The 24,663-nt window shown below is 38.4% G+C and overlaps 1 protein-coding gene across 3 annotated transcripts in view; it reads left to right on the plus strand.

The window, feature by feature from the left end:
- Positions 1-11,040, plus strand: part of CCHR17.PART0H11orf91 (chromosome chr17.part0 C11orf91 homolog) — an 84,059-nt gene extending 73,019 nt beyond the window's left edge. The window contains exon 2 of one of the 3 annotated variants that reach the window (XM_044059779.1): positions 10,740-11,040. In XM_044059779.1, coding sequence (XP_043915714.1) covers positions 10,740-10,885 — 146 coding nt within the window. In that variant the 3' untranslated portion in view covers positions 10,886-11,040. The remainder of the gene's footprint in view (positions 1-10,739) is intronic. The other 2 variants (XR_006363204.1, XR_006363205.1) reach the window with 2 other exon arrangements.
- The last annotated feature ends 13,623 nt before the right edge of the window (positions 11,041-24,663 follow it).

Raw genomic sequence — 24,663 nt, forward strand, 5'->3', positions numbered from 1 at the left:
TGAACAAGGATAAGGAGGAATTCTGCTTCGCATGGATTGGAAGCCTGTTCCAGAGAAGGAGTCATCTCTGAGACACATGGTTCGCATGGATTGGAAGCCTGTTCCAGAGAAGGAGTCATCTCTGAGACACATGGCCCGCATGGATTGGAAGCCTGTTCCAGAGAAGGAGTCATCTCTGAGACACATGCTTCGCATGGATTGGAAGCCTGTTCCAGAGAAGGAGTCATCTCTGAGACACATGCTTTGCATGGATTGGAAGCCTGTTCCAGAGAAGGAGTCATTTGTGAGACACATGCTTCGCATGGATTGGAAGAATGTTCCAGAGAAGGAGTCATCTCTGAGACGCATGCTTCGCATGGATTGGAAGCCTGTTCCAGAGAAGGAGTCATCTCTGAGACACATACCTTTCTCTCTAACATGCATTAGTTATGCTACTGGTGAGGCTGAAATCCCTGGATTAGTTATTTCTGATGCTATTTGTTTTTGAATGTGAAGTAGGTCCATCAAAGATGGACCAGAGGATGTTTTGTAGGCCATGCCTCTCAACAGTCTGTAGGAGACCAAGTATTGGGATAGAGCTTTGAGGTAGTCCACACAGGACGTGTTTTATACCAAGTATTCTTTCTGTGAGGAACCTTTGTGCTCTAGTTGTTGCATATGTCTGGTGAGGTACATAATGAATTGGGTATCATACTCAATGGTCATAGGTTCATAGGTTCATTGGAGGTTGCTAGGCTAGCAACCTTAGAGCCTTTACAAGCCTAGCCATGTTAATGTCAAGTATCCCCATTTGTCTTTTTAGGTAGTTTACAGTACGAACTTATGAACAAAGTAGGTCTGTGGGCAATCTAATGAGGGCCAAGTACAACAGAATAATGATATCTTTTGACCTAGACAACATACCCTTGTTTATAAGTTGTGTAACATAGAAGGAATTCCTTACTACAGTAGACACATGATGGTCAAAGGCCAAATCAACGTCTACCTGCTTTCCAAAATACCTGACCACAGGATAGGGTCTACTCTCTGAGGTATATTATCAATGAAGTAATTTGCCAAGATGGTTGCCTTACCAAAAGTTATTATTAAACATTTCTTACTAATGAGCTGTAGGTTGTGACACACACTGGCACCAGTTATTAGTTAGTGTCAGGCCATTGATGTGTATTGCATTTGGGGTTGTGGACATAGCTAAAGAATGCCTTGTGATTGTCCATAGCCTTGGAGGATACTTTAACTTCTTATTTGCCTTTGGTAGACTTAACTAGTTCCCTGGTTTGCTTATTTAACTTGATGAGGAAGTTTTTACCTTGATGGGCACTGCAGTTCCTATTTTTGGGAGATTCTATGACTGGAAAAAGTAAAAAGGTGCAGAGTTATATTAACCAAACTCAGAATCCAAATATAAATGATGCCACTGAGGCTCCACTCGCTGGTTAAAAAATAATACATTTTATTAAAATAATAAATAAAATAAAATGATTGAGTGTTTTCATCTCAACAGAGAGACTTCATCAGAATAACATGAACAGATAAGCCAACACTTTTTATACCATTAAAAAAGCAATGTTTTGATGCAAACAGGTACACAAGATACTTGGTGATTAAATGACCTTTGCTTAAAGGCACAGGCCTCCATAACACATGGAACATCCTTTAATGTGCAAATATATTAGTAAATAAAGCATACTGATAAAAACAAATTTAATATATTTACAATCTGCTAGCCCTAATATGAAGTACTGGTACAATCGATACATATTCATTTAAACCTGGAGGAAAAGTAGCACACAGTCTAAGCTGCCACATAATTTCTCTATAAGTAAGACAGCACTTCCAGTCAACCCCCTCCTTCCAGGATTAATGCTGGTAATTTGTAAAATCCCAAAGGAAATTTTTTAAAAACCAGAGCAGCCTGTAGAATGTTTGTATAATGCGTTGGTTTCTTTATGGTTTGCAATATCATAGATGTCTTAATAAATTTGTGTTTTAAGTGATCTTTCAGTTTTACCTATATAATATGCTGGACATTGATCACACTTTGCTAACTAAACAGCCCTGGATGTATTGCAGTTACCTTGTTGAAACGTAACATGACGTTTAAGAATGTTGTCTAGTGTAAGGGTTTGCACCTTTGTAATGTGTGGACACTGTCTGCAGCAACCACAACAATATAGCCCCACTTCTTGGGGTAAAATCCCTGAAACTTTATTTTCAAATAATTGTTTGAAATTTTTGGATGTTTTAGTAATAAGTTTTGGTGCTACCCTCACCATATTATGAATGCCCTTGTTAACTTTAAAAATGTTCCAGTTGTACTTAACTATATCTGTAATCTCATTGGAAAAATGATTGTGTTGGATGGTAAATGCTTTCTCATATATCACCTCACTAGTATCTTGGGGTGGCTTCCTGAGCCCCAGAACTAATAGGGGTTTAAATTCCCCCAATCATTATATGCTTATTTGATTATTTTGTTAAGTAGGTTCTCTGGATATGCTCTTACAATAAACATATGTTTAAGTTTCATACTTTCATCCCACACCTCTTCATACTGGAGTGTCATTCTTGCAACACAAATAGCCTGACCTTTTACTAATTGTTTTCTTTTGAAAAAAAAGGGTCTACTTCATATGACCTAAATTTCATTTGACTGAAATTCGTTTGACTGCGACCAAAACACTGAAAGTTCAAAAGACTGAAAACTCATTTGACTGAAACTCATAACACTGGCACATTAAAGTAAAAGGTATATGCCCTTTTTCTCCACTGTAGTGCAATCCTGGAGTTAGTATATATAGTTGGGGGGTGTGGGGAGCACAGCCCCCCACATAGTTTAGGTAAATATAATTTTCTGCAAAGAGTTATTCATTGCAATTATAAATATCCATGCATATGGTTTAAAATGTATAAAGTATGTGGGGAGCCATGCCCCCCACACACACCCTAACTATATATACTAACTCCAGGATCGCACTACAGTGGGTAAAAGGGCATATACCTTTTACTTTAATGTGTCATTGTTATGAGTTTCAGTCAAATGAGTTTTCAGTCTTTTGAACTTTCAATGTTTTGGTCTCAGTCAAATGAATTTCAGTCAAATGAAATTTAGGTCATATGAAATAGACCCTCAAAAAAGGATGACAACTAGAAAAATATAAGTAGGCATTGCAAAAAGTTTCTATTCTGTAAATATGAGATTTAAACCCCTGTCCTGTGTGGGATATTAGGATATCCAGATAATTAATCTTTTCCTTGTTCCAGCCATGAGTGAACTTTAAATATTCAGGTAGGTGAGGAAGGAACTACCATTTAGGTAGGTGAGGAAGGAAGGAAGGAATTTCATCCTGTGTGCCATCCCACAAGATAAAGGTGTCATCCAAAAATCTAATGTACAAGCGGATATTCTTAAAAAACCTGCAAGTAAATACACGCTAGAGTGCCCACCCTAAAACACAGTATTGGTGAAAACTGATGGTGACACCCTTTGTTGAAAGTACTCATCTTTGACAAATATGAAATTATTTTCCAAAATCAGTGGCATAAATTCTATCAATAAAGAAACTGTTCTGAGATAGAGATGAAATCTGTGTAGAGTACTATGGAACATTTCTGGTTCTTCGTGTTTAGGAATGACAGAAAACAAATCAATGACATCTGTTGTCAAGAAAATTAAATTGTTTCTCCAATAACTATACTTTACTTGCCCCAAGAAATCCCATGAGTCTTTTATAAGGTGAGGTGTTGCTTCAGTCATGAGTTTCACTCATTAGTCAGCAAGTACTGCCATGGGGTGGGTTTTCAACCCCTGTTCTGAAGCAATGGGTTTAAATGGGGGGTTATGCACATCTTTGTGGATTTTTGGAATGCTAAAAATAGTAAAGATGATAGGCTTTGGCTTGGAAAGAAATTTAGAAGTCTGTACATCAATATACTGGTCCAGAATGTTCTCCTTCAAATAAGAGTCAGTTCTATGGTGTGTGATGTTAATCTGATTTCTGGATGTGGGGGAATATGTATCTGTGTTGTGTAAAGTGTCTGATACCACATTTGAATAATTGTGTGCCTCAAATAAAACAGCACCATCCCCTTTGTCAGACTTCATTTTCTGTATATTACTGTCTTTTCTGAATACGTCTAAAAGTTCTTTTTCTTTTTTGGTAATACTATAACATACCATTTTATTCTGAGAATACATAGTGTACATATCCTCCATAACTGCTTTTTCAAATAATTGGATGGTAGGATGGAGGTGCGGGTTAAAAGTACTGCGTTTCTTAAGTGAACTCTTGTAAATTGATGCAGCCTGACCATCTTTATTGGTCTTATCATAAAATAATATATTAAAGCTCAGTTTTCTTGTGAATAACTTTAACTACACTAATGAATCTGCAATATCAACTCCCCTTATGGGAATAAATGTAAAACCTTTTAGAAATAGTGTAAAACAATCTTTAGTGATAGGGTAACAGGTGTAATTATAAATGTTAAAATCTTTGTATGAACAAGTGACACAGTCATGTGCGATGTTTATTTCCTCCTCTTCCCTCCTACCTGCCAGTGGTAGTTCCTCTGGGGGGAATGGTAATGGGTTTATTGGGGGTACTGCCCTGAATCTAGCACCTGTTTGGGCTGACTCACTAATTTTTCTGAGCATGGCAGTAGCTGAAAATTCTGGGTGTCAGTGGAGAAAGAGTCTAACTCTTCTATGTCCCTTACTTGTCTCCTACGCACATCTGCCCTAGGGACCATATGGGGAGAATCCACATTGGATGCAAATACTACTACCTTTTTGTCAGATTTAGGGGAGTTCGTCTGTGAAAAGGGATAAGCTCTTTTGCTGTGGTACTCTTTTAAATCCCTGACTAATTTATATTTCTTCTTTAAGAATATGTTGTTGTATCTTTTATCTACCTTACTTAAAATTCTCTCATAATGTGCCTTATACTCAAAAAGACAAAAAAAAAAAAAAAAAAAAAAATCATTCATTATTAACTAATTCAAACTTCCAGGCTCTGCACTTAAAACACATAGAAAGGACTCACTGTAATTAACAATTTTTTGTATCAATTCAAGTCCACATTTATCTAAAAATATAATAAAATCAGCCCACATTTCATCCTTATAGTGCAACCCAAAACGGAATTTGTACATACGTAAGCCCTGTGGTACAGTGTTTAACTTAATACATTCCCTTAAGTAACTATTTTCTATTTGAATGCTTTTAAATTTACTAAATCTCTTTTCAAAAATAAAAATGTTGTCCCTTAATCTGGGTAAGTTCATGTTTTTGTCCGGTATTAACATTACACACATTGGAATCTCCTGCCACAACAGTTTGAAAGTCAAAAGTCTTTTCAAGTATGTTTTTAAAGCTGAAAGTACTAAATGGGCCATTAGTAAGGTTAACATTAGATGCAGAATGTCTGTATGTCTGTATGTATGTATTTCTGTAAATGACGGTGTAGCAAGATTAAAAGAGGGTACAGTACGTTACCTTGGCAAAAGTCATTGTCATGCCAGCATTTAGGTCATTGACATTAGCCTTTACTTCAGAGAAGAAGATGTCAAAAAGTATAGGCCCTAGTACCGAGCACTAAGGGACTCTGCTAGTAGTTGGCTTTTTTGTAGAGGTAGGCTCCTCAATCTTAAATTCTTGAGTACTACCTGTGAGTCAGCTGTGTGTTCATTGGGTGACACAGAGATTTATACCTAGTCCCATGAGCTTGTCTTTATTACCTAAGTGGGGTATTGTGTCGAATGCCTTGGCTAGGTCAAGGTAGACCATATGTACTATGTTGCCCTCATCTATTGGTTTTGTTACCTACTTGAGGAAGTCCACCAGGTTTGGCAAGCATGACTGGCCCTTGACATAACCAAACCTGGTTGTGTTCCATTGTTTGAAGGTTTCCACTGTCATTATTTATTATATCCATAATAATTCTTTCCATGAGTTTACATATGAGGCTAGTTAGACTTACGGGGTGGTAGTTACCTGGGTCTGTGGATGGGCTACCTTTGTGCAGAGGAATACAGTTGCAGTCCTCCATTCATTCAGCACAAGCCTGTCGGAAGGTTATAGTTAAATAATCATTCTAGTGGGCCCAATAGGTCATGTTTCATGCTATTTAGGAGGCATCCTGGGATATTGATATTAAGACCCATTGACTCAGTTTTCTAGCCTTAGAGAGATCATTGAGAACCTGTTACCTAGTTGTAGTTGGAGGAGTTATGGTTGGGAGGGTGTATTTTTTGAGAGGTGTCGGTGTGAAAGTAGGGTAAAGTTGGAGCTGAATTTATTGGCCAGTAGATTTGCTATATCCTCCAGCTCAGCATGTGTAGCCCCATTTAGAATTAGTTTGGCACATTCTTGTATATTGCCTTTGAGATCGTGTACATCGCTAAAGAATGCCTTGTGATTGTCCATAGCCTTGGAGATTACTTTAACTTCATATTTGTCTTTGGTAGACTTAACTAGTTGCCTGATTTGCTTATTTAGCTTGATGAGGAAGTTCTTACCTTGATGGGCACTGCAGTTCCTAATATAACCATGATTTTCTTTCTTTTGTTATACAACCTACTGATGTTGCAGTTCCACCAGGGTGGCTTGTTTTTTAAGTTTGTCCTTTGTTTATTTCTGGTAGGTACCACTGCCTCTATGTAGGTATAGATATGTGCTTGCAGAAGTTTTTTGTGAATAACTCCACGTAAGCAGTGGTGTTCCCTGACTCTAGGAGGTGTGGGGATTGACATTTTGTCAGGGTGTCACTTAATACTACGAAGTTTGCCTTGGAGTAACTCCTAAAAGTTCCAGAGTTATCTGGTGTCCCAGATTTTATTTTTAGTTTGAAGGAGATAGCTTTATGGTCTAACCTGACCAGTGAAGATGTTAAACTCAGGGGATAAAATGTTCACCTGTGTTCATTAGGACCTAATCAAAGTTGTTTGTACTTCTAATGGGCATATGGATTCGCTGGTCTAGGGCATTTGTGTTGACAAAGTTCAGAAATCTTTGGGCCTCTGAGTTTGGGGTTATGTCTGATTCCCATTTATAGTGGAGTTAGATGAAGTCCCCCTGGAGTATGGTATTGGGTAGAATGGAGAGTGACTCCAGCCCACTCAAGAAAGTTGTATGGGTTTCCTTGGTCATATGGGGAGACCTAAAGCTCATGAAGATATGGTGTAGTACTTTGCTTGTGGTGAGTTTTATGTAGAAAAGCTCACGTATGTCATGTTGCTCAACCAGCCTGGAAATGTGTTTGTTTCTTAAGTAAATTGAGACACTTCCACCTATTGTCCCTACCTGTACATTGAGATTTGTCTACATGTGTGGAACACATTGTAGCCCTGCACTGTCTCAGGAACTGCACAGGCATCTACATTCTCAAAGGTGAGGAGAGCTTGCAGAGAGTGGCACTGAGTAGTAACAACTTTAAGATTATCTTGGGTAGGTCTAGTTATGTCAGAAGGTCTATCAGGTTCACAATGCCTAAAAAAGTCATAATGAGGGTGGATAAAGTTTTAGCCAATATTCAAATGCCTCAAAGGGACAGGTGCAGTATACCTCAGGTGAAGCAACATGGTCTGTCAATCATCTCATCCCAAGCTGACAAATATTGTACCTGCTTCAAATGACACCAAAAACTAAGCTAAGTATTAAAGTCAATCAAACTTTGTTCATATAGTGGCTTCATCCTCGGAGAAGGTAGAATGCTGCTCAATCCTATACTCATACAGGCCTGGGATACATAATCCAAGAGCTCCATCATGTCTGTCTCTTCATACAGTCTAGGGGGACATATCTCAGGTCATTTATGCCCACATGGAGTACAACTGAGTAATTCTAGTACTTGTAGTTTAATGACCTGAGTGCATGTGTGATTTGGTAGGTTTTGGTCCCTGATAGGCAACTGACTGTGACCCTCTTTGCTCAGCCTGGTCAGTGAGATATCTGAATGCTTCACAATGGAGTCACCTATGACCAGAATATTGTGTTGTGTGGTGATCTGCATTATGTGCTTAGACATTGAGACAATGTGACATGAGGCTGAATGGGACGTGGTGGGTGTTGTTTAAGTAATGTGTTTTTGTTTGCCAAGGATACTTATTGTAATTACTGTGTTTAGGAGACCTTTGAAGTCTGGGTAGATTACTTTTAAGAGCTTCAGCATATGTGGGTCTATGTATCCAGTAGTATGCGTTTCAGGTGTTGTGTGGTGTTATATGTTTCTGACAACGTGTTTGCTATTTGTAGTGGCTGTATATGAGAGTCTGTTTCCAGTGACTGTTTATAACTACATCTGTCTCACATATTGTATCAGACTGCTTGAGAATTAAGGGGTTTTCATAAACATGAGACAATTTCTACATTGTCTCAAAATGCCAATTTTCTACCAAGTTGGCTAGAGAGTGGTAACATTTATAATTTTCCGGTATTAATATAGTAGGCTACAAGAAGGGTGGTGCCAAGGAGTTATTGAATAGTGTAGTCAGGGTGATATTTAAGTAAGGTTACAACAGGCTACAAGACTCTTGGCTCTAAGCTTCTGTGCAAGTAACACTATAAGGGAGGACTTGAGGAGTTTACAACTGATTAGCTACTGTGCTGTTTCAGTAAATAGAGGAAGTTATGGTTCTAAGTGCCAGTGTCTATATAGTGTATGGATAAACAGCCAGTGAGGAGTAGCACCTTATATAAAGTAGAAGGCATTGCCATTCTTAGAAAATATGAAACCATAGTGTCCCACACGTTATTTTGTCTTATGGTTCCACAAGGCCATGCATGCCGTTTTCCTTATATTTCACACAATGAACCATTCTCCCTTTCAACAGTCACCAAATAATTCTGCTTAAAGAAGTTTAAATCATTTCACTGAGACCTGCATATATTCCATTTGATGCATAATGCTTTGCATTATGCAATATATGAAGTTATGCCTGTCTTTAGAATTTGGCTATTGGCCAGTGCTATTTATGGTAATCCATTTCTCAGTGTTATTACTTTGAGTCTTTCTTTTTCTTGATTTGAAATTTACATTGATCCTGCGACACACAGACAGAAGATTTAGAATGGATCTATGTTGGTTTGAAATTATAGTAGTGGGTCACCACTGGTGTGTTTAGTAATGGGGCAGACATATGCTCAAGGAGGGACAGATGCTATGGCTGTAAAAGACTCTACTTTCCTAATATTTCTCTTGAAGCTCTAATGCTAAGGTGACTGCCTAAGACAACTGTACTACACTGCAGGCAAGTTAAGTTTCCTTTTCTTTGTCTTCCATCATCTGTTCCTCTCTGTCTGGTATCAGATAGGCAAGAAGTCTTTTATGTGAAATAAGCACACACAAGTCCATCTCCAACATTCGTATTGTTTTACTTTTTTTTTTTTGCTCCAAACTACTTTCTCTCACATTTCAGCTCCCTAATGACTCCAAATTATGCACTGTTGCATGTATGCAGACCTTGTGTCTTAGCCTTACCATTTGATATACGTTTTCATGCTGTTTTTTCCTTCCTGCTGCTACAAGTAACCAATCACATTGCATTCTTTAAAAAGTGACTTGACAGTAACAATGTGAAATGAGGGTCAGGAGAAACATAGAAAAGGCCTGAAGGACATTATCCTGAGTACTAGTGACATTTTTGTATTTTTTGTCTCATTACTTCGGCATGTGTTGTCATAATGCCGTCACACAGTTCATTAGCATATTATTAGTTATGATTTAAGGACCATCCAATTGCATCTCAGCAAAAACAGATCTGTAATTATGCAGCAAGTAATACATATTTGGACGAATCCTTTCTTTTTAGATTTTTTTCTTTTTTTTTTTTTACCTCTGATTTTGCTGACTATCAAGCCACTGCTGTCACTATCACCCACTCATCCCCTTTATGGATTGAGAGTATAGCTATGGTATGTCCTCTGTCAGGTAATGATCAAAGTTTTTTTTTTTTTTAATGACCCATGTTTTCTCCTCTGTGTTTCTAATGACCCAGGTATGACATGCAAAGAGCATTTATGGGGGGAGTCAGTCACTTCTCCAAGTGATGCAAACTGAAACGTCCTACTTCCCTTATAATATTTGACTGTGCATGATCTCCAGTCTACAGTTGGGATTCAAACATGGGGTGTGTCCCCCAGGCATGTATTCCCAATCTCTTCCCCCTAGAGAAGGAAGTGAACAGGGCCTTATCACTCAACTGTCTCCCCCTGGCAGCTCTTCCAGGACCAGGACTGCTAAATTAACTCAGGTGGCATAGGTCTTAGTCAGGGCTTTACCCGTTACAGGTCTTAATCAGGGCTTTACCTGTCACAGGTCTTAGTCAGGACTTTATCCATTATAGGTCTTAATCAGGGCTTTACCCATTACAGGTCTTAGTCAGGGCTTTACCCGCTATAGGTCTTAATCAGGGCTTTACCTGTCACAGGTCTTAGGGCTTTATCCATTATAGGTCTTAATCAGGGCTTTACTCATTACAGGTCTTAGTCAGGGCTTTACCCGTTATAGGTCTTAGTCAGGGCCTTACCCGTTTATGCCACAGAGCTGGCTTTTACATGCTGTTTAGTGCTCTCTTCTAGTCTCAGCTTCCAGTTTCCTGCACCTTGACTGATCACCTTGCACAAAAATGTATGAAAAGTGTCTTTTTAATTCTTGTGAATGCAGATAAAACTATAACTTTTTATATATCTTAGTCAATGCTTCACTTTGTTGAATCAGAAATATTATTATATCTTACAGATGAATTTCTGAAGAAAGTGAGGGATGAAGTAATGCAAGATATTCATGAGGCACACAAGAGGAAGAAACATATCCAGACACTTAATGAATATGTAAATATGGATTACATTTACAGAGGCAGTATTTTTAAGGATTTTCTGAAGTAAATAATAAAATTAATGTCCCAAGAAAATGAAGATCAATATTGCCAAAAAAAGATCACAGCAAGAATGCAATCTAACTTAGTATTGTGGATTGGTTCTACAAAATAAATTTGATTACACTATGTCAGTGAACTTCAATTAAATTTTCAGTCAAGCAAGATATGCTAAAGGAATGTTTTATTTCAGAAAATGTAAATGTTTATAACTGTATTTATTCAAACTGAAGGGCAGAAAATGAATCCTATTCTTCCATTTTTTTCGGATCCCTATAATGTGTGATAAAAGTACTTTTTACTGTTGTTCATCTATTTCATTGCTGTGTGACCAATTAGTTCAGACAGCTAATGGTACAAGCTCCTAAACAACCATATTTACGTTGTCCTTCATTTGAACTTGTTAATTTTTATTTGTGGACTGGGTGATTCTGAACAAGTTAGTGACCAAACAGTGGTCTCAGATTACCAATGAAAAAAGTCACTTCTGCATGCCAAGAGTAGCCAGTTAATAAAATAAACATTATTTCTCATGCTTTTATTATCCAGTGTAGTATTCAATGCATGTTTGCTTTGTTTGTATGACTGTAGCTTATGCATTTGCCATGAAATTTGTTATTTAACTTGTCCTTAATTTTTTTAAACACACACACACACACACACACACACACACACACACACACACACACACACACACACAAATTTCTAAGTAGACAGATGGATACATAGACCGACAGGTAAACAAATAGATCAGTGGATACATTAATTGCTTTACACATGCACATACACAGGCATACATAGATTTCTAATGCTAAATTAGTCACATGCAAAGGTTTGAGTATCATTAGAAGTGAAACATATGTGTTACAAGCATTATTGTTTTCATTTTTTAAGCATCAGTTATTTCAGTTTCCCTATTGGATGAGACATAACTGCTCAAAAAGCAAAATATAAAAAAAAACACTTGATTATAACTGATTAAAAGCTCACTTTAGATAATCCTCTACACACATACACAAAGACACACAGATCATAATAAGCTGTTTGCAGGGAGCAGGTCCCTACACCTCTTACAATACCAAAACATATCAATACTAATGCTATGATCGAGAAGAAGTTTAGAAAGTTCTCTCTTCCTGGAAAGAGACACAAAGGTCTCACAGAAACCCAATAGTTAATAGTCTTTGTTAACCCCTTACCTACTGCCATTTCCAAATGACTGTCACTTACTTAATCACTGTTTTGAATACTTTTATTTGTATATAAAATAATATTTCCCCAAAGTAGTTCACAATTTTTATGAAATTTTCAGAGAATGTTACTGGCATAATTTTTATAAAACAACTTTAGATTTGACATATATATTCAAAGAGGTGAGTGGTATTACATCGAGAAAGATGGTGACAACTGACATGACACTCTGGCCCCATTTAGAAAAATGGGAAAAAGTGTTGTTGTTAATAATGATGATGATGATTATTCAAATACAAAAGAGCTGCATCTTGAATTTTACTGAAAATAAATTAATTTTAATGTCATTTTTGTGTTCTTCAACATAGAAAAAGAGTAAGCTTAGCACAGTACTGAAATATTCTTCTTAGGTCTGAAGTCACAATAGCAGTACATATTTTTGTTTTGGTAGCCTATGTTTGTTTTGTTGTAGAAACAATTGAAAGTGATGTGTGTATTCAACTGACTGAGTAGTAAATGTTGCAGCATGTCGATTTCCAAATTTCATTCTACCATGAATTTCACCTTAACTTCAAATAGCAATAGCTCTCTACTGTTTCACCTTATTCTTATAACATTATCAATAAAATACCCCTGGAAAGTCTCACTTTTATTTTGTTTCTCACAACCTAATAGTTCTAATGGAAATGGAAAGTATAGAATAAAATCTAAAAATTCATGCTTATCTGCCACAGCAAATAAAATATGCATATTTCTGTATAATAGAAAATGACATAAAATACTACATTTTTGAGAAAAGAACATGCAGTAATATGATTGAGAACTATTCTGAGTATACCAGCATGAAAACAAACATGCAACTTTCATGTCTGTTACAAAGTGAATGGCAAAGAAGTGCACTCAAAATGACTATTTTAGATTACTGGTGATACTGGGCAATAAAGGACCATATTTGTGTAACAGAATGAACTATTACAGCATATATCTTGGAGTAATATGACATGATCATTAGTTACTAGCTATAAAATGCAGTTACGATTCCAGGAGTAATGACATATTCACAAATGTATCTTTATATAATATACTTTACTGCATGTGGGTTTAAACTGGAGGGAGGTGCCATAAGACTAGTGGCAAAAAACTTCCTTGTTCTAGAAATAAATAGGATTTTTTATTTCTTATATACTGACAACTCAGTAAAGGAAGATCCTAGCCCATTCTTTTACTTTAACCAAAGTGAGCAGTAGTTCAACACAACACTCATAATGGAAGTGGAATATAAAAAAATCACACAGCGAAGACCTCTAAAACAATGGCTATATTGCCTATGTATAAAAGGTCATATCTTAACCCTCTTTCAGATTCCATTATAAAACTTTCAGGCAGTAGCCACAGCCTCTTCAGCTAGTGAAAGCACCTAAGATTGTTATTCTGCCACATCTAATTTGAGCACACTAGTTTAGTTGTTCCAATTTATGGCATGTTATCTATGACATGTGGCAAATGAGAAAAACAGTACAACAGTATGCAACATTACAAAGCAGTAGAAAAGTAGTACTATAGGCCATTATTTCATTCAGTATATTGAGCAGCAGTTCAACATAACACCCAAGATGAAAACAGGTTATAATAAAAAATATAATTTTGTGACAGTGGACATCTCTGAAACAATGGATATATTGCATATAGATAAATGGCCTTGTCTCAGTTATTATTTCAAATTCCTTAAGCTTTCAGGCTGTAACGAAACTTCTTTGGCTACAAAAAAAAAATAATAAGATTGCTATTCTACCCTTTGAGGTCCAGTGCAGCATTACAATAAATCAGACAAGATCCCTTTAATAACTTAAATGTATGGCATGTTATCTATGGCATGTAAAAAATATATATTTTCTTACTGGTAAAATATGCAGGATTTTTACTTCTTACATAATGATAGCTCAGTGAAGAATCATTCTAGGCTGTTACCATAGTTGTTTAAATGGTCAAATGGTCAAACTCAAAATGGAAACAGGATATAACACAACATAACAAAATGTGACAAGTGAACTCTGAAACAGTGGATATACTGTTTATACATAAAAGGCCATATCTCAAGCCCCTTTGAGATTTCATTAATAAACTTTCACACCACAAGTATAGTATGTTGTGCCATAAAAAGCACCTAAGATTGCTATTTTACTCTTAGGGGGCTCAGTGTAGCACTATGATGAGTATGACTAAACCACTTTAGTTGGGTTCAGGACATTTTGGTCAACATAACCTGAAAATAAAATTTTGAAAATCACAACCAACTTGAAAATCACAGAAAAAAACATGGAAAATATTTTTTTCCATGGAAGCAAGTCTGCTGCAGCTCTGTTCTTATGGTCTTTGCTGCCACACTCTCTAAATTATATACACCAAATTCACAGTCACACTACACTGGAAAAACAGGAAACCTCCCCCAAAAGTGTATCATTGGCTTGCACGATGCAACACATTGCAGTTAAATGAGCCTTGACATTCACATTTTTACACAACCACCAATGAAGCATAGGTTTGCCCTTTAATTGCTCCAGTCTATATTGTGTTATCTATGGCATGTGGAAAATGAAGAAAAAAATCCTTATTCCCTGTAACATATATAGGAAATTTACTTCTGATAGAATGTAAACTCAGTAATGAAGCACTGAAGGGCACTATGGCACTTGGCATACTGAGCAGAAGTTCCGCACAACAGCCATAATGGAAACAGTATAACAAAAATATCACTGCGGCAATAAATTCATCTTAAAAAACTGATAAAAAGAGCACCCAAAATGCTATGTAAGTATTGGTGGTAGCTAGCAATCAATAAAGGATTATATCTGTGTAACTATATGAAATATTACAGAATAATTCTTAGAGTAATATGTTGTGACAGACAGCTATAAAATACAGTTTTGATTCCAGGTGCAATGACACATTCACAACTTTAGATAGCATACTTTATTGTATATGAGCCTAAACTGAAAGGAGGTGTCATAAGTGACAAAATAAAAAGAAATAAAAAAATGTCCATATTCTGTAGAAATAAATAGGATTTTTGCATCTGATGTAATGACAACTCAGTAAATGAAGATCCCAGACTATATTGCAGTCAGTGTATTGAACATAAGTTCAACACAACCACCACAATGGAAACAGACTATATTGCAACTACTAGACTGTTACAGTGTATGTCCTTGAAAAAAATATATATATATTTGTTGCCCAAATACAAAAGGCTGTATCTCAGACACTTTTATATATCATTATGAAAATATCAGATAGTAACAAAAACATGTTCTGATGCAAAAAAGACTACAATTGCTATTTTACCTTTAGGGGTTTCATTACAGTACTACCCTGACATTTGATCCTAGGCTGGCTAATACTTTATGCAGTGCTTTCCCCACCTCTGGAGTAGACTCCCACTGCAAATAAAGCAGTGAGATACACTATCATTCTTCAAATGGGAACTGGATATTTGAATGGGTATTCACAAATTCACCCCAGGCTTTAGCAGTCTGGACCTCCTCATGAGAGGATGTTCAGTCTAAGGGTGTATACTGGTGGGGCATAAATGGTCACAAGATCCAATTACCTTGCATTTCCTATGATCCTATGACTGCACAGAGTCTATATTACATTATCGAATACTTACAACATCGAACGTGATATGGTCGACACCATATGTTCGAAGTTGCAAGTATTCGAAAATTAAATTAAACAAATTAAAAGAAGGAAAAACTTACCTGAACATTTTAAGCAGGGGTGCAAGCCACCTTGCACCCCCCCCCCACACCTCCACTCTTTAAATATACCAACTCTGAGATCACACTACAGTGCAGTAAACGAAAATCTTCTCTAAGGAGATTTCCGCTTTCGTTTTTGAATACTTGCATCTTCGAACATATGGTGTCGACCATATAATGTTCTGTGTTGTTAGTATTTCATAATATAATATAGACCCGACTGCACACTAATTTAGTTGCTCCAGTCTATGGCATGGTATCTACAGCAGGTGGCAATGGTAAAAAAAAAATCTTAAAATATATGACTATACTTTTAATGTAATGACATATCAGTAAAAAATTTATTATATCTCATTATTTATTTATTTGTTTGTTTGCTTCTTTGTTTATTATTAGCAATGTCTTACAAGGTAGTCTAACTGGGCAGACACAGTAAGCCTTTTTCAGCAGATGCCTGGAAAGAAAAGCTCCAATAATTCACTGTAGTTTTACTAAACTAAAGTTCAACACAAAAACCCATATTGGAAACTAATATCATGTAAAACATCAGATTGTGGTAGTAAGTACTTGTGAATAAATCAAGGATTCAAGAGCTACCTGCAGACTAGATCATTTCAGGTTTGACTGAACAATACTTTCTCATTAACTGGTCTTCTCAATAGAGGTGAACCACAAGGATCAGTTCTTGGCCCACTAATATTCTTCTTCTTTGTCAATGGCCTTCACACTTATCTACCACACCTAAAGCTGGTTATGTATGCATATGATATTTCTATTCCTACTCTCTAGCCATAACCATAGCAACCCTGAAATCAAGCTACAAAACAACTTCACCAAATTATGCCAATGGTCCCAATCTAATAGAGTTCTTATTAACCATAAGAAGACAAATGTAATGATTTTCTCCACACCCAGAAAGTTGCCTAATATCCCTCCAGTTCATGTAACAGACCTTATGGGTGACAGTATACCCAACACCAATGAACATAAATACCTGGGCTTAATGTTAGATCCAACCCTGTCCTTTACAAAACACACAGACAACATTGTCAATATTGTCCTTGCTCAAATGAAACTGTGTAGCAAGATCACTCATCTTCTCCCTGGTAAGGCACATGTTTCAATTGCTAAGTTCATACTACTACCTAAAATGGAATATGACCTTCCATTTTCACATGGGGTAATTGGTTAGGCTTAAAATGGCCCACAAGGGCAGTTAGCCAACTAAAATCTATGACCCTCTTACACTCAGCCTATAATTCCCACAGAATACAAATAGTAAAAAAAACGTGTATGCTACTGTCACCCCCTTTAATACATAACTGTAAACTTCTTGAAGATGCAAACTGATTCACAATGAATGATAGGGCCACCTATCTCCTTTGTTTGTTGATGTTCAGAGTACTAAAACAAGCATATTGTCCCCAATTAAAGAGGAATCTCTGAAGACAATGGATGGTATATCAACTGAGAAACTCACAGGATAACTCCTTATCACTTTTTCACCCACCTTTTAAGACCACAATTGGCAAAAGGGCCTTTTCAAGATAACAGCCAACAACCTGAAATGGCTTGCCCTGGAGAAAACCTATGTTCTGAATCTATTTGTAAATGCTTTCAAGACAATGGGTAATGTAAAATTTAATTGTACTGAATGTCTTTACCAATCATATACTTGTATACATGTGAATATATATACACATTGTTGAAATAACTAAATGTACACTGTCACAATGACTGTATACAACTGTTTTACCATGTGTATGTTATCTTATGTACAGCATTGCTATCTGACATATGTTTATGCATCGCATTGTCTAATATATGCTCTGTACCACTAGAGGTACTGGGGTCATGATTGAAAAGGATTAATGGGCCATTTCGCCCACCCATTTATCAAGTTAAAAATAAATAAATATAACTGGTGCCTGTTGATAAAAGACCTTATATATTACCCCTTTTAAGATCTCATTCCAAAGCTTTCAGGAAATAACCACATAATGTTCAGCAATAAAAAGATACATGAGAATACAATTTTAGTTTTAGCGATTTCACTGTAGTATTGTATTAAATCTGACAGAACCACCTGAGCTTCATGAAAGAATGACAGTGTAGCCTTTGCACAGTACAACTCTATCTATCTATCTGTCTATCTATCTATCTATCTATCTATCTATCTATCTGTCTATCTATCTTTCTTTCTATCTATCTATCTATCTATCTATATTGGTACACATGTAATTTTCAAACTTGTGCCTGAATGGCTAATCAGATGGTCAGTAGAGGTCCAAGATCACACAATTCTTGGGGTTTGGGAATATTCTCTTTCACAATTTTGTGTGATCTAAGAGTTAGTATATATAATTAGCCAGGAGTGTGTGATGAGGAACAGGCTTACTCCATTGCAAAAATTATGGGGTTTTTTTGTTTAGTTTTGTATGCACAAAGGTTATTTCTCAGCACATGCATAGTAGCATGTCAATATCTGGGTTTTTGACCATATACAGTCAACATTTTTACAGCCAACATTATATTTTGTCAAATAGCTCAGGTAATCCCATAAATGTACTGAGACATACATAGCTGAGAGAGGGAAGGTGAAGCCCTCCAAGTCACATTACTCATGCATGCTAGTCCTCATAATACCACTGCCCTTGCTGCTATCCCTAACTTTAACGCTAACCCTAAATATTAACTTAAAAAAATCATTTTCCAAATACTACTTCTATTTAAATAAATTTGGTCTGAAGTTACTGTTAGAGTTTTGGTTAAGCTATAGGAAAACCTTATTTATTTTGCTTTTCTAATAGTTTGGTTTCATTTTTTTCTTTGGTTCAAGGTTTGTATGCAAAGTGCTGGCATCAGTGTATTTTGCTTTGATGCATGTGTATTTCAATGAGGTGTCATATAATCATATATCTGCATCTATATTTAAACCTATATCTATATCTATATCTATGTAGTATGAGTTCACTGTATCAAATTGTCAGTTCATTGACAAACAAAGTGCTTGGAAAATTCATTGGAACACTCTTTTTCAGGTGCTACAGATGTCTAAAGGAAGAAGATCAAGTGTGTGTAGGCAGGTAAATGGTGAATGTATTTTAATGCTAACATTTTTTGGATATTCTGACCATTTCAGCATTAGTGGTGGGAGTATGTGTGTTCAAGTGTTTGTAGATTAGGGTTAGAGTAAGTGCTAGGGAGTGGGATAAATTTAGTGTTGTGTATGTATGCGGGTGTATATGGTGTGTACAGAGCATCTTGTGTAGTGATAGTGTTAGGGAAAGGGGTTTTCTAAAATGAGATGCGTGAATGGTGTAAGGGGCAGGGGGTAAGGACTAGCACACATTAGTAAGCTGCCCTCCCCAGCCTTACTAATGGATGCTAACACTAACCTTATATCTGACCCTGCCCCTTAGCCCAACCCTGTGCCTTACCTAAATTTTCCATAACACTGCCTCTGTTAAGACAATCCCTGGGATTCATGAAGCTTGCACCAGGCACAGGCATAGCGTAGGTGGTATAATGCCAAATATGGCCGCCGAGTGATTCAGGTACGATCCAATTCCACTTGCACTACCAGCATACGCCAGATCTGCGCAGCCCTCGGCTCAGGTATGCTAATCACCCCATGCGCAGTACTGCACCATGCAAATGAAGGTACATAGCGATTCATTAAGTGGTGCAGGCATAGCGTAAGCCCACAGAAATGTAAACCAAAAAAAATGGTTTACATTTTGCCAAACAGAACATCGGAGCTATGAAAGTGGACCAGACTCATGTTTTACAAAATTAACATATGCCAATGGCTAAATATACAGCCAATGGCATAAGAAAAGATGCACAACACCTAAAAAACAATATATAATGTCATGTCCATAGTAACGCAAAGTACAACCGCAGGGCATGTGTGCGCAAACGGGAACCCAAGGAAAATAATACAAATGTCATAAAATCGCAATGTAATACAAATCATGATTTCACCATAATACCATAATACTCAATGGTATGCATGGTACACCACAACCAAGCTGCAAGGGTTGCTAATGGTCTGTGACAGTGTTTGGCACGTTAACTATGAATTAGTAGTCAATGCTATGCAAATGAGGCAAGTAATAGTGAATCACAAACATCCCGCCGAACTAAGGATGTACCATACGACGCAGTGCTACAACACCGAGGAGAGGCTTGGAAGTATACATGACATCAGCAGTGGGGTGTGCCACCGTAGCTGTAAGCACATTGGAGCAATGCAAATCCGGCCTGCCCATTGCTAAGCAAAGCTGCAGGATAGGGGTGGGGATGTAGGTATAGCATCGTTTAGCTGAGAGCACATATGGTGCCCGAAAGCGCATGTGTACATGGATGAAAACGTGCCCGAAACCCGGTAAGCAGACGCACGCGCCGCGCACCATAGCTCAAACAGGAAGGTTAGGGGAAGAAAATAAGGAAATGCCACAGTAGGGTAATTGGAGTACAACTGAGCAATTAACACCTATTAACTCACAGTGGGCAATCGACTGCAGTTAACAAGTCTGCTCGCAGCAACCTGCAGAACAGGATAGGGGAGGTGTCTGATTGCAAAGAAAAGAGAACTGTCTTTACAGAGCAAAGCAAACCTGTAGTAGATCGGCCATAGAACACATTTTGCAAGATAAGCCAGGTTTTGGAAAGTACAAATGAAAGCAGGCTGCTGGATGCATGCCAGGCAATGGGAGGGGAAACGTTAAGAAATGTTAAGGGAAGGGCAAGAGGTAATCCACAGCAGCTAAATGTAATTCAACACCAAAGGCACCACAATAGCAGTACCTGTGGTAAAACACATAAGATACCCTGTAGCTCCGATTGTACATACACACCCTATGACATCATCAGTGTTCACAGGACAATAGTATAAAGTGTGAAGGCACCACACACACACCTGTGTATTCCCAAACACTGCACCATCGGTGTAAACAGATGGCGAACTTTTACAATGTACATGTTGGGAGCTGCCATAGCTGTGATTCATCACCATGTGTTAGAGACTGAAGGTGTTGTGGGGGTTGATGCTGACAACCACCGCAGGCCCCGAATGAGGAGAAGAGTGTTCAGATCAAGGATAACCTACCACGGGCTACATGATCTGGAGATAGTAGAGCATTACAGGGTGGACAGGGACATCTTACAGCAAATAGTTGAGCTGTGCCGGCCATGCCTGAGGTCCAGAAACAACAGAGGGGAGCCCATCCCAGTGGACACGAAGGTATGTGTAAGCTTGTGAATACTAGCCACAGGTTCCTTTCAAAGGCCAACTGGAGATATAATGGGGATCTCACAGGCATCAACATCCAGGGTACTACACCAGTTCCTGGATGCCATGTTACCACATGCCAATGAGCATATATACTTCCCCTGAACTCAGGAAGAGTTGGCCAGCAATATGCATCTCTTCCACCATGTGGCACACTACCCAGAGGTACTGGGTGCGATAGACTGCATGCACATACATATCAAGTCACCACCCGATGAGCATGGTAGGCGCTACATAAACCGCAAGGGATACCACTCCATCAACTGCCAGGTCATGTGCAATGCCCAGGGCATTATCATGAATGTGTGTGCTGGCAGCCCTAGAAGCTACCATGACTCCCACATCTGGCATGCCTCACAGCTGTATCAGGTATTTGTCAAGGGGGACATCCCACATGGCCACCTTGTGTGGGATGCTGGCTATGCACTGGAGCCATGGATAATGACTCCCATCAGAAATGCACACACACCCATGCAAGAACGCCATAATGAGGCACACGCACAAACCAGAATCATCATAGAGCATGTGTTTGGGATGCTGAAATCACATTTCCGTTGCTTGGACATATCTAGTGGAGCCTTGCAGTACTCTCCAGGCATGTGTGCCCACATCTTCATAGTATGTGCCATGCTACATAATATGATCCTGTGGAAACAGCTGCAGCAGGGACATAATGGTGAAGGCCCTCACAGCCCACCGCAATTGCCAAGGCCATCACAGGCACAAAGGGATTCAGACCACGAACACCCTGTGCCAGCCCCGGTAGGCAGACAGAGGCGTGCCCAATATGCACATGCCTTGGCAAAGAGGGAATGTATAGCACATACACTGACAGTGTAGGCCCCTAAGGACTGACACACCTCTCCACCTGCACACACAGTAAACTGGATGGCACACACACGCGACCACCTGTAAATTGTAATGTATAGGTGGCCTACTGTGTGAATCCAACATAGGCAGCCCTCAACCATTGCACACACAACAGCTATTGGAACAAGGAATGTCAACACCTGAACAGTACACGCACCTAACAGCATATGTTGATACTGTAGGTACAGGTTCCTAGGTACATCGGTAGGTACATGCCCAATTGTCAGAGGCCATTCATCAACCGAGGCAAACAGTGTCTGCTGTTGCCACCACATCGATTAACCAACTGTCCTTCAGTGGAGCAGAGCCAATTGCGGGATCCATGTGTGTAATCACTGTTCTCCACACACTCTGCATGGATTCCATGTTGTGTTAATGAGGGGCTCCATATAATGTAATCAGGGATGAAGTGGCAAAGCATGGGGAGTACCCATGACAGGTATCTGTCACCCCAGCATGCTCTACCTATGGTTGTGTGAAGGTGTAGCACATTATAGTGTGTGGCTGACTGTGACATACATTCCCAATGCTGGAGCACATCCATTAAACATCACTTGGACATACCATTAATAGGTCTCATCCATATGTAAACTAACTGAGTTACACATTTGATTGCAGTATGGAGTAACAGCCATAGTACAGTCCACATACAAAACACCATAACATGTGTACAAATCCCAGATGCCCAAGTGGTAAATGCACTGACTGCCATGCATGTTCCCGGTTCCACGTCCTGCAAGGGACGTTAGGTAATCCCGAAGGCACGAATAATGGATGTTGGATTCAGGTCATCAGATCAGGTTTAGCACATGTTAGCGGGATTATGCGTTGGCAAGTGCTGGTAAGCGTTGTTTAAACATGACTATACGGATATGTGGTAAACAGGGCTAAGCTTTGCTGAATATCGCGCAGATCACGGTCAACGATGTCCAGAACAGGTGAAACTAGCATTATTCACCCTTGTACTAATAGTGCCTGCTCTGAAGGGTAAAACAACCACTGCCAGGAGTAGAACACGCAATGATGTACACAATCACCTAACACTAAGCTACCTGAGATGTACCAACGGCAGGTGTGTATTGTGACAGGTTAAAACACAAACGTGCAGAGTCCAGGAAACAGTATACACTGCCATGTACACAACAAAAGGTGTGTTCTCCCTCTCACTCTCTCTCTCTCTACATATATATATATATATATATATATATATATATATATATATATAATAGAGATAGAAAGGGTGATAGAGAGATATATGTTGATATATACAGATTCACCTATATCTGCAAATATATAGATAGGTCAACGACATGTACACAACCATGGAGGTACAAATAAATAGGATACTGCCAACTATCGAATGTGTCACATACCAACACACGTAATCACGAGGCTTAATGATCGAAAGACCACAGTACCGGAACACTAGAACTGCATGTAATATTATCATGATGTTAAGGGACATTTAGTTATCACTGCCAGTGCTGTGGTCCAGGTAGGTACTGTGTTCAGCTGTGTTTGTGATTGCTGTAGTATGTGTATGTGCATGTTGAGGGTGCCATGTGAGTTTCCATGGGACAGTAATGTGTGTGTGTGTGTTTGCATCGTGTGTCTGTTAGTGCTAACTCGGAGGTAGATCATTACGGTAGGTGTGGTCATAGCTGGCCATAGGCATACGGTTACCACCTGTCCCACTTTAAGAGGGACAGCCCCTCCCTTGGCAGTTGTGTCCTGACAAAAAATATTAAAAAGAGCAAATGTCCGAGATTGTAGGACATAATTATGTCCCATATATTATGTAATAGTTGCATTAGTTATTCCTGTATCTAAAATACGTAAATGTTACATGAAACATGATAAGTAGCTAAAGTGCTATAAGAATAAGTATGTATTTTGGATAAAAGTATGTTCTATCCTGTGTACTGACCATGGGTATGTGTCGGCCTGTAAACACCGATGTGTGTCCTGCAAATGTCCCACTATGGCCATTTGAAAAGGTGGCAACCCATGCCAAAGAGGTTCAGTCACCAACACAACTGCAATGAGTGCAAATATCTGTGACAGAAATACACGAGACAGCTGTCATTTAGTAACATTCCCTTACATATCGATGTATTTCCAGAGGTATTGAAGTATCAACCTCACCTGCATGCTATATAGGAACCAATTAACAATGGCTCAATGTATAAGCCCGTAACAACCATAGTTTCAGTCTACTAAATGATAGGTCTTCAATTAGAGAAGGAGCCCACACACATATATGGAATATGTAGAAATGCAGTCCCCACAAACCTGTATATGCTATGTACACCCACCTACATCTCCCCCACACCCGAAACAATTGCAATACAGACTGTAATAACATCACAAACATCCACTCACTCAATTACATCTGCAGAAGTGTTAACATACCTTGTGAGAGACACATTTGTAATGGCACCATGTGAAATCGTAGCTGTTGTATAATGGAACAGACGGTGATGTTACAGGTTTTGTTTGCAATAGTCCCTTATCAGACTGTGGAGATGACAGGTACACACATGTAGAACCACATACTCTAGCCATCACACACAATCCATGGGGGACATGAATTAAAAATATCCATGTCTCCCCAAATAGCAGTTGCAATTCCTCACAACAAAACACATACAGGCCATCTCCCCGAAGGTAGGG

This window comes from Protopterus annectens, chromosome 17.part0 (assembly GCF_019279795.1).
Source record: "Protopterus annectens isolate FY-2018-M chromosome 17.part0, PAN1.0, whole genome shotgun sequence".
NCBI classification, from domain to species: domain Eukaryota; kingdom Metazoa; phylum Chordata; order Ceratodontiformes; family Protopteridae; genus Protopterus; species Protopterus annectens.